Source organism: Pyrus communis, chromosome 2 (assembly GCF_963583255.1).
Source record: "Pyrus communis chromosome 2, drPyrComm1.1, whole genome shotgun sequence".
NCBI lineage: Eukaryota > Viridiplantae > Streptophyta > Magnoliopsida > Rosales > Rosaceae > Pyrus > Pyrus communis.
The window spans coordinates 21,685,412-21,696,515 of NC_084804.1; the positions used below are offsets into that span (position 1 = coordinate 21,685,412).

Sequence of the window (11,104 nt, forward strand, 5' to 3'; positions counted from 1 at the left end):
ATACAAGATTAAACAGCTATGAACTCAAATTTAACGGCTAAAACATAAGTAGTAATGTATCACTGAAGCCACACTGAAAGGATTAGGATTCTTTCTCCTTTTTTTCTCCCTTATCTTCCTTTTCCTATTTGAACGGTCACGGTTAAACCACGTCAACATCTTATATTAATTTTTATAAAAAAAATAAAATAGAGAATATGAGAGAAAATGATGGAATGGAATGGGAAGAGAGTAGAGAGAATCGCAATTCACACTGAAATCTCTAAAAATTTACCTGAAGTAGTCTTGATTTCTTGGGAGCGCGGTGGGTCCGCTCTAGTCAACTCCACAGTCAAAACCCTCTCTCTCACATGTCGAACACACATTCTCACGGACAAATGTGTTAAAGAACTTAGCAGCGCACATAGGCGCTGGTTCTCTACACAAACCCCACTTATTTCTTCTTCTACCCCACTTTTGAGTTCCCTCTCTCTCTGGTGGGTGAGTGAGAGAAAGTTTCCCTCTTGGCTTCGACCATGGCTGCGTACGGACCTGGATTTCTTCTGGGTTTTCTTGCATTTCTGGGAATGCAGCTCTTCCCTCAAATAATGGCAGGTCAGTACAATTTCTGGGTTTTTTTTTTTTTAATTTTTTTTTTTTATGAAGCTCTGGTTTTGCTTAGTTTTGTTCTGTATTGTGTGACTGAAGCGCTTGCATTTTTGTTTGTTTATTTAAATATTATTTTCTTCATTTTTTTTGTTGTAATTGTAATTCATGTTTTGGGCACTTTCACTTTCAGCGACCCTATTGTAGGTTATTATGTATTAATTCTGGAGATGGGTCCTTTTGAAAATTCAAGTTTTTAACTTCTTTTTGTTGAATTTTTAATTTTAAGACGCCCGCGAGTTCAGTTTTTACCTTTTATTAGAAGGAAAACAAATTGTTTGCTGTGATTTTTAATGGGGTTACTATATGTTATCAATACATGTTATTGGCATGTGTTTTACAATTTTGAGCTCAATTTGGCTACTGGGTTTTTGTAGTTTTAACAATCTGTGTGTTCTGGTGAAATCCAACATTTTCAGTGTAAATTTTTTATCTTCTCGTTGCAAATTATAGCCTTTTTGGGTGTTATGTAATAAATTTGTTGGTATAATTTGAATAGATTGGAGCAGGCCTTACATTTATCTTATACTCTTGTCCTTCATAAAAGCTATATAGAAAACAATTGTTGACGTTGTGAAGAGTCACATGTGCTTGCATTGGTGCTGCATCCTTTGCCAATATGGTGTGCACAATAGAGAATCGGGTAAATGCGATACTTGTACAAGTCAACTATAATAGATTTAAATCTGTCTTGGTCTATGTTCTTTATCACACTAGCAGTTCAATGAACTTTTTAGGTTTCTCCAAGAAAATGCATCTTCATTCAGGGATAGAGTACTGCTGAGTGATAATCATTTCGGACAGTGACTAATGTGCTTAGTTCTTATCTTAATTGGGAGCTACTTGTTGTCTTAAGAATAATAACAGGGTTAAGATACATAAAACAACGTACGTTTTGAGATCCAACACTGAGAAGTCCCGGAAATACTCTGTTAATACATTGGACATCACCAACAGATGCATTGTTTGTTAATTCTTGGAGTTTCTGTTATAATTGTGCATATCCTTTCCAAGGCTATTATATGTTTGCCCATTACAGACAGTTTCAATCCAGTGTAGAGATTATCAGTACGTATCGGTTCTGGTCAAACAGTCTGATGTCCCCTGTTGTGATGAATTTTAAATGAAATAAGACCATAGTATATACTTTTGCAGAATGCCCCTTAAATTTGAGTGGATCAAACGTTACTCAGGCAGCCTCTTTGTGCTCTAATAAAGAAGACAGAGGAAAGTGTTGCCGCTATATAAATGCTTTCATTGCAGTTTCTATTGCTCACTATGCAAATGTGACAAGCAACTTGGGCGTTCCTTCAAATTTATCTGACATATGCCTCCATTCCATATCACAAACCTTAGTACTGTATGGAGTTCCCAGAAATGCAACAGCTTTCTGTGGGTTTGGGACAAAAATTCCAGTAAATTATGAGTGTAAGGGTCGAACAACTGTCACACAAATGCTGCAGTCTCCAAAGTTCATTGATGTCATGGCAAATTGCAAAGTACCACTTTCAGAGGAAACTAAATGCAAGAAGTGTTTAAATTCTGGCATCGTATATCTTCATCGTCTATTAGGAACAGAAGATAATATAACTTTGAGTACCTGCCGTGATGCAACTTTTGCTGCATTGGCAAGCCAAGTTGATGATGCTTCAGCTATTGACATGGCAAGCTGTTTCTTTCAAATCAAGGGGCTCAACAACATCCTACCAGGTACGGACAGTTCTGGCTGTGGAGGATATTTTGGTTTATACTGAAACAGAATGTGACAAATACCATGTGCTAGATTTCAACTGTATTATAAAACTCTGTGATACCATTTTGTTTAGTCTTTAGTATTTTCTTAAAAACTATTCTATTTTTTCAAATACCATGTTCTAATTTTTTATTTTTTTATTTTTGTTGCGATCAATGTCATGCTTCATGTGTTAACTAAATAATTTTATGCTATTAGTACGAACAAACAAGGGTATATTGTATATTTGGTAAACTAGAATAGTGAACTAGTTTTTGGATCCAGGTTTGGTGAGGTAATAGAAGGCCTCATCAAATCATATGAGTACTTCAACTATTGCCACTGTCATTGATGTTTTATTTACCTTTTTTTCGGTGGAAAGGTTGGTTGTTGGGAACAGCTTTAATGTAGTTTGAAATGCCTTGAGGGCAAGCTTGGTATGAGGATAGTTAACATTATGTCATTTTTCCTGAAACATATTGTGAGAAGTGATCGTTATTTGTTTTTATCAATCACATAGACCTGTATAATGTACAATATACTATTTTTCCTACGAATAAGTAATTTTAAAAGCAGAAGATCTGGGTTCAACTATTCATGTTTGTATAATCTTTATAAATGAGGTTTGTGGTCCATATATTTTCTTGATCCAAAGAGGTAAATTTTTTTTCTCTATGTTGAAATTGTGTTTCTAGTTTCAGAGCCATCGCCATCCTCCACCCCGAAGGCTTCTCCAAGTCCTTTTGTGGCTGCTAGCCCAAGCCAACACTTGTTGGGTCCACCCCAAAATGAAACACATCATTCCTACCACCTTACATTGGTTCCAGGTATTGGCATTGCAGTAACAGCTGTCGCTGTAATGATGCTTTTAGTCTTGATAGTTCTCATTCGTAAGAAAAACAGAGAGTTACTGGATTCTGAGAGTATAGATAAAAAATCGCCAAAATCATTTCACTCGCCTCGTCCTATGAGGAAATTTCAGGAAGGTATAATTATCTCTCTTATTTTTCTCGTAATTTGTTCTCTTGATGACTTGTATTCATGAATGAAACATTTTGTTGGGGGTCCCATCTGAGATGGTATTTAAGTGCAGGTCCTCCATCTATGTTTCGGAAATTCAGCTACAAGGAGATAAAGAAGGCGACTGAAAACTTCAACACAATTATTGGACAAGGGGGATTTGGAACTGTGTACAAAGCTCACTTTAGTGATGGTTTAGTGATAGCAGTTAAGCGAATGAACAAAGTGTCAGAGCAGGGAGAACATGAGTTCTGCAGAGAGATAGTGCTTCTAGCTAGATTGCATCATCGTCATCTTGTTGCTCTGAGGGGCTTTTGCAGCGAGAAGCGTGAGAGGTAGTTAATTTATGTATGTTTCTGTATGTTTGTGGCCCTTATATACCTGCCCAAATGCTTTACATGTTCCATGGCAGGTTTCTCATGTATGAATACATGGAAAATGGTAGCTTGAAGGACCATCTTTACTGTATGTTACTCCATCTCTTGAATTCCCTTCTGCTCAGAGTAGTGTTCTAAAACTGGATTATGGAAAGGGATGACTTTATGGTGTTTTTCATCACGTTTGAAATCAATTCTTTCATCCTTTTGTCTCTCTCCCTCTCTGTTGCACTGTCACACACACTTGCGCTCGTGCAGAGTTATGACTTTATCTAACAAAAGTTTCTGAATTTTGATGGAATCCCACTTTACTATGGTGATTTTTACCTTTGGTATATTCAGGATTTCAAAAGCTGTGGAGGACAGCATAAAGTCATTCTCTTATTTTGTTTCGAAAGCCATATTCTTTTAAGGCCACGTATTCTGATTATGTTAATTCTAATCTTTATGCAGCTCCGAATAGGACTCCTCTAAGTTGGCGGACTAGAATCCAAATTGCCATTGACGTGGCTAACGCTCTGGTAAACAGCAGGCTTATAGTCATCTTTTTACTGGCTTGTGTTGTTCATGAAATTGATTTGCTTCTAATTTGTTCTTCCATGCAGGAGTATCTCCATTTCTATTGTGATCCTCCTCTTTGCCATAGAGATGTTAAGTCCAGCAATATCTTACTGGATGATAATTTTGTTGCCAAGGTAGAATATATGGCTGGATGCAGATGTAGCTTTTAATACTCGATCGGAATCTCTTCGTTCTCAAAACAACTTAACGAAGAAAGACGTTAACCCCTCTCATATGTGACTAAACTTTTTATTCCTCTTTAAATCGAATGCATTCAAGGAGGAAGATTGCTTTTATAAGTTTTATGATATTCCTTCCGTGGTAGGGAATGCATGCCAAGAACTCTTTTAAACTCTTGAAAGAAATCTCTATACTTTTCTTTCCAGGTTGCAGATTTTGGCCTTGCACAGGCTTCACAAGATGGTTCTATTTGCTTTGAACCAGTAAATACGGATATCCGGGGAACTCCAGGTTAGAGAATCATATTGATAGACTGACATATGAAGGTATAGTTTCTTTTTGCTAAACACCTATGTTGAATGGATGGCTTCAGGTTATATGGATCCGGAGTACGTGGTTACCCAAGAGCTGACGGAGAAAAGTGATGTATACAGCTACGGTGTGTTACTGTTGGAGCTAGTAACTGCAAGGCGAGCAATACAAGACAACAGGAATTTGGTAGAATGGTCACAAAAGTACATGGAATCTGAATTAAGCTTACCTGATCTGGTGGATCCCAGTATACAAGATTCATTTGATTTGGATCAGCTCCAAACGATTGCGTCTATCGTGAGATGGTGCACCCAGAAAGAAGGCCGCGATAGGCCTTCAATCAAACAGGTGCTTAGGCTTTTGTACGAGAGTTCGGACCCAATGCATAGTGAGTTCCTAGCAGCCGTGGAAGATGAAGAGTACGAAGAGACGGAAGGAAGAGGAAGGACTAGTAAAGGGAAGATGCATAGGACTGACATGATTTTTCATAGCGGGGATGGGAGGTATCTCGCTTCTTCTTCAAGTACATCCAGGTCTTATTGTAGTAGAAGCTTCTTGCTTGAAAATGGCTCGCCACAATCCCCTCCGAATATTCTCTCCGTTTGAAGACTTCATTGATTCGAGACTGTTCCACGGATTGAGGTACGTTCAGTATTTCTTCAGCTCAACGTTTCGAAAAACTCATCAAACAGCTTCAAGGTGTTTACCAGTATGGACCAAAAGGCCAAAGCAAATTGTGAGGGCAGTATTGTTGCAAGCTTATGTCTTTTGCTTGTTAGAAGTTTTGGGGAAGCATATGAATATATATCCTTTTGCTTGTACTGTTGTTAAAGACTTGGACAATTTTGGAACAACATTAATTTGGTATGGACCATTTTCCTACGTACAAGAAACGTTTTTTGTTGTCTTGTGTATATAGAAACCTTTAAGGGTAGGGATTCCATTTTTTATTTATAAAAATGGGGATTAGTCGTTAGGCTCACACTACATTGAACTTTAACGATCCAAACAGTTTATTTTTTAAGTTGCATCTCATAGATCATCCTTGCAAAATATTAGAAAAATCGAAAATATTTGAGGCATCTAATTGAGTTCAAAGAAATTGACAAACACTTTGTTCTTTAAGAAACATTGACATTTCATTGTGATAATTAAACATGCAAACGATTTTGGATTGAATTAAATTTTTGTAAAGATGATTTATGATACGAGACATACAAAATAAACGGTTTAGATCGTTGAAGTTTGATGTGGAGGAAGTCTCGCAACTAATCTCCATTTTTGTTTTTGATAAATAGGAATCTCTTCCCCTAAAGGGCACGTGTGTGTATATATGGTTCCACATTGATTCAAGTTAATTGGTGATGGCAAAGCAGATAGAGCAATCAGATATAGTATGTTCATTCGCGTTCAAACTTTCCCGCGATGCGAAGATTGAACGATTACGCAGCACACACATCGTGTCGCAGTTGCTCAACTCCGTCAATTTTTACTTGTAAATGAGAAGTTTTAAACTCGAATATCTGGAATGACAAGTTGAATATTAATTTTAAACTTTCATGTGTGAACAATAAAACTTCATCAATCTAGTATAAAGAGGAGTCTCATTACCATTAGGGAAAAAGCGCTAGAACAACTTTTTATCAGGAAAAAGAGGGCCAAGTTTAAACAAACAACAACAATACAAGCGACAAAGCACAATCACATTTCAAATCTTCAATCCAAGCAAATAAAAATGTAGCCCAAAAGTAGAAGAATAGCAAACCAGGAACAACACGGAAATATCCTCCGCAAAATTGATAACTCCGGCAACACAAGCAACCCAGGAAAGTCATTCTCTGAGATTCCCCTCCATAGTCCATACAACAATCAATTCCTCCAACTTTATCCATTTGAATTATAGGACTTCCAGTTCAGGAAACCCTAATGAGGAGAAGGCAAACAGGTTTCTTGTCTGCGTACGATTCGGATCCCAACAAAAGCTTCAAGTTTGGCAACATACTGAGTTTGTCGATTGAGATTGAAATAATGGACACTTAGCTTGACGAGGTTTGGCGGGAAGTGCAGTGGATCAGGTAAATTCTCTAACTTGACTTCCCGGCAAAACTAAGCTTGAGAAGATGCACAAGTTTTGAAAGTCGCATAACGATTGAAGGTACTGGAATATCTCTACGGTGGAAATCACTAAGTTCACCCGATCTTCTAATAAGCCAACTATCTTTAGTCAAGTAAACCAACCTTAATTATAGTCTAGGCGATGCCATATGGAAAGAGGTATGCAAGGGTTTAGTAGACAACGAAACTAGGGGTGTGCATCAAAGCTGGTGAACTGAGAAACAAGACTAAACCGAGTTGGACCCATAAGTAGTTCGAACCAACATGTTAACTTACAAGGAATCAGTACCATTCTCATAATATGATTACTTATCAACCAAGGAACGAAAAAAATAAGCAGCATTCTTTAACATTAAACATTTATTGATGAGTTGAGAATACTTCCACATTATGTAGGTCAAGGTAATTTCAGTTTCAGTATAATCAAGCACAAAAGCAAAATACAAGTAAATTTACATTACCATCTCCCATTAGCAGTTTATCGTCAGTTGCAAATGATCGGGCGTGAATTGTGCATGGAAATTTCGATATTAGCTTCCCATCCATACAGGACACGTTTAACACAACAAAAAATAAAAGGTGCTTCCCAGCCTCATCGGTGATTTTGTTTTTCCCCTTTATGAAATTTGTAACTAAAAAAACGTAAATATTCAAAAAGGAGAGTGAGAGACGCTGGGCTGCGGTGTGCGTACCTAAAAAGCATCAGAAAATTACTAGAAACAGCAACCGAACCACCTTAATTTTTATAGCCACCACTTGCAGCCAGGAACTTCCTCTTGCCAACTGGCTCTTCAAGCAACACCACCACATCTGTCACCTTCTCGAACAGTTGCTCTAGCTGATTAACTCCAAACTTCTGATAGTCCAGCGTCTTTTTATACCTCTGCTGGTAGACCTCCTCAAAGCAACCCAAGAAAATCCGACAAGAGTAGCTGACAAGAATCTCTTGCAGCTCATATTTGAAATTCTCCAAACTAGGATCATCAATTCCACATTCACCTACTGTTCTCACATTGGTCTTTCCTTGGCTCGTCTCATCGTATTCTTCTACAACAACTCTTTCCTCCTCTGAGAACTCATCTGATGAACCATTGCCTGTAGTAATATCCATGCACTCTTCTTGAGTCCCCTTCCCTTTCTTGTTATCCCTCTTTAACAAAACCAAAGGTGGTGCACTTGTGCCCGTTTTACAGTTCCGGAGGTAGACAAATCTCTTGTTCCCTTTTCCCTCTACAGCCATTGTGTCACCCAGCTTCTTGAACAGATTTACGAGCTTGAATGCACCATACTCTGATACATAAAGAGGCCTTCCAAAAACTTTCTGATACTCGGTTGGAACTTTCATAAGAGGCATGCAACCTCCCGATAGCTCAAGCAGTCTTACAAGCTGTCCCTTCAGACCATTTAGGTCCCCTGGCTGGACCCACCAAGTAGATTCATTTTGATCACCAGATGTTGTAGGCCCAGCAGAAACTTCATTAAGACCAGATGGGAGACTGTGTGACCTTGAAGCGGTAGGACAGCAAGGCACCATTATGGAACTACTGTTGAATTCAGACAGTGATTGTGAGACTATTGAAAAATCTCTCGAGTTGTAATAGCTTTGTGATATTCCCTGATACAAGATAGCTTCTTCTTCATTTTGGATATCCACATTATCATTGATATGGCAACCCATAAGATACCCAGAAATATCAGTGTGACCCCCACGAGGATGCATTAAAACTTTAGTAGAAGGTACAAAGCCGTCTCCACGAGCCACACTAGGCCAGTCCCACACAAACTTACCAGCATTGCTGAGAGCAGATGAAACACCAACTCCAGATGGAATTACCAGGATAACAATATATCCACGTTGCCCAAGTATATGAAGTGCTGGAGCAAAATCAACATCCCCGGAGATGAGCATGATGGAAGAAGGTGGAGGATTGTCAAGGGCAAACAGGAACATATCAACCAGGATAGCTTTGTCAGCAGCATCCTTTCTTCCATTTGGAACATCAATTAGTCTAACACCAGTTCTCTGGCATCCCTCACGGAGTCGTCTAGGGAAGCCATTAAAGTCCCCATAAGCAGAAAACGTCATAACTCCTCCTTTAATTATGGGATGCACCTGTAAAGCCATTCTGATATTACCAGCTACATCTTCTGGACGGACATCACTAGGGACAGGGCAGTTCTCAATATCCCAAAAGATAGCCACAGGACCATCAAAGGAGCCTCGGCTGGGCTGGTTTGTTGGAGCTTGAAACATGTTTGTGTTTGAATCTGATATATTTGCTCCTCTTTGCTCTGACAGTTCTGAAGGCACTATTGATGTTGATGTATATGGGAAAGCCATCACAGTTCAAAACTCATAGAATCCTGCTTACGCAAAGAGAAGAAAACAGAATAAGAATGGTCCTCAAAAGAATTATTAACAGCAAGATTAAACAAAAGCAAAACCTGCATCCCAAAGTGCGTAGAATTTTAATACTTGAGCATAATTTTTCTACTAGTTACTGAAAAGTTGCGAGTGGAGTTATACAGAATTAGATACAGACAACTACGGCCTCCAGTGTCTTAATAAGCATAATTTCAAAGGTGAATAATCATGGGGTGAAGGCCTCTTCCAAAATAAACCACACTGGTGTACCGAAGTGGAACCCAAAACAAGCAGCATTAGTCTTTCTCTTGTAAAAATGCAAATTAAACCAAAAGCGTACCAATTAAAGCGAATGAAGGGTACATTATCCCCACTGAACTACTTAATAGAATTTGACTGAATGTACACCAAATTGTTCATTTCTCATTATTCTTATATTGCTGTTGTTTCTTGTTCAATGAATCTTCCTTGTTAGTCAAATATAATAATTAACAGTTAGGTAATACTGGACTTAAAACTAAAATCTTCGTTTAAGTAGGTAAGAAATAAATATTAATAGAAGATGGTTAAATGAAACCTAGCCATCAAGTACAAGTGAGCCATGTCTGTCGATCTTATGGAAACGAACAAAGAGGGTGGAGCGGGAGGGAAGCCTCCTCACCCACCCCCACCCCTCACTAAATCTTGCCGAACTCCAACCTCAACGGGTAATAACACTTTGAATCGCTCGGCTTTGGTTACCCCTCCTTATTTTCTATCTCTAACTCTCTAAACTTTCGTTTGCGCTTCTTTTAACAAAGACCAGAAGTAATCATGGTACTCGATTGACGTCTAAAATCTCATTTTCAGCCAAGTGCGATTGTAACAGTTGAGATTCGTAAACTTTTAGTGCCAGAAATCAACGTAAAATCTCCCAATCCGATCAAATCATCACAGAAATTTAACACCATGCATGGAATAAAAATTAGAAATTAAACATAAGAAATACAGAAGGAAGAAAAGGGTACCTCATACTTTGCCTGCCGCTGCTCGTCAAGGCCCAAATAAACTTAGATCCTAAATACCAAAAAGAAATCTGAAATTGAATCAGAACCCACACAAATTGGAGCCGAAAAAGCAGAAAATTGGATAGATAGAGAGCAAAAGTGGGAAGAAGGAAGGATGCTGGTTAATGGGTAATTGGGGATTTATGTGAGAAACTGAGAATTTATAAGGAAACCGATGAGAACTTATATGAATTCGATTAGGAGGACTGAAAAATCGTACCTACTCTCTGAATTTCGAGCAAATAAAAACTGTAGATTTGGGCTTTGAAGTCGATGCCCACAGAGAGAGAGAGAGGGAGAGAATTGTGATTTTTTGCGGGCTTTACTGCTGAAAGTCTAGAGAGAGAATACAAGATTATACAGAGAGAGAGAGAGAGGGAGAGAGTGTTGAGGAGGGTCAGAGCTTTTTCATTTTTCTGATAAAATTTCACGCGTATTTTGAAACCGACATCCAGCACTTTCCTAATTAGCACTTGCAAGATTCTTTTTAACATCTGAAAAATGCGTGCGCTTTTTTTTTCAATGAATTTTTATTTATTTTTTCAAATTCAATGAAAATTTATTACTAGCTACAAAGATACGGTTTACAAATTAAAAGCCCAAAAATAGAAAAACATAAACAAGCAAAAAACAGGTCAACCAAACAAACCAATAAGAGCCCAACCAAACAATTGAGGCCCAAAAACAAAAGAGAAAAAAAGAGAAAAATCGAAAAATTTGCTGCTACCACCTCTGTCGAAACAGTGCATCT

The 11,104-nt window shown here is 38.1% G+C and overlaps 2 protein-coding genes across 5 annotated transcripts; one reads left to right on the top strand and one right to left on the bottom strand.

Moving 5' to 3' along the window:
- Positions 1-391: 391 nt before the first annotated feature.
- Positions 392-5,728, top strand: LOC137725590 (probable receptor-like protein kinase At1g49730). Of its 3 annotated transcripts, none has more exons than XM_068464325.1 (9): positions 392-594; positions 1,786-2,355; positions 3,073-3,363; positions 3,471-3,732; positions 3,810-3,862; positions 4,228-4,295; positions 4,380-4,469; positions 4,722-4,806; positions 4,889-5,728. In XM_068464325.1, the coding sequence occupies exons 1-9, from the start codon at positions 516-518 to the stop codon at positions 5,431-5,433; spliced, it is 2,043 nt and encodes a 680-aa protein (XP_068320426.1). In that variant the 5' UTR covers positions 392-515; the 3' UTR covers positions 5,434-5,728. The 3 variants fall into 3 exon arrangements, with proteins under 3 accessions (XP_068320426.1, XP_068320427.1, XP_068320428.1); XM_068464326.1 differs by having other exon boundaries at positions 3,079-3,363; XM_068464327.1 differs by having other exon boundaries at positions 1,801-2,355.
- Positions 5,729-7,379: 1,651 nt separating this feature from the next.
- On the bottom strand, positions 7,380-10,781 carry LOC137726550 (uncharacterized). Of its 2 annotated transcripts, none has more exons than XM_068465482.1 (3): positions 10,574-10,781; positions 10,315-10,363; positions 7,380-9,306 (listed from the first exon to the last, which is right to left on the bottom strand). In XM_068465482.1, the coding sequence occupies exon 3, from the start codon at positions 9,281-9,283 to the stop codon at positions 7,679-7,681; it is 1,605 nt and encodes a 534-aa protein (XP_068321583.1). In that variant the 5' UTR covers positions 9,284-9,306; positions 10,315-10,363; positions 10,574-10,781; the 3' UTR covers positions 7,380-7,678. The 2 variants fall into 2 exon arrangements, with proteins under 2 accessions (XP_068321583.1, XP_068321582.1); XM_068465481.1 differs by having other exon boundaries at positions 10,315-10,382.
- Positions 10,782-11,104: the final 323 nt, after the last annotated feature.

Excerpts from the sequence above, each read along its gene's own strand:
- LOC137725590 (XM_068464325.1), top strand. The coding sequence starts at position 516 with ATGGCTGCGTACGGACCTGGATTTCTTCTGGGTTTTCTTGCATTTCTG. Across the intron at positions 595-1,785 it reads CTTCCCTCAAATAATGGCAG|TATATACTTTTGCAGAATGC; the intron begins GTCAGTACAATT and ends ATAAGACCATAG. Across the intron at positions 4,470-4,721 it reads ATGATAATTTTGTTGCCAAG|GTTGCAGATTTTGGCCTTGC; the intron begins GTAGAATATATG and ends TTTTCTTTCCAG.
- LOC137726550 (XM_068465482.1), bottom strand. The coding sequence starts at position 9,283 with ATGGCTTTCCCATATACATCAACATCAATAGTGCCTTCAGAACTGTCA.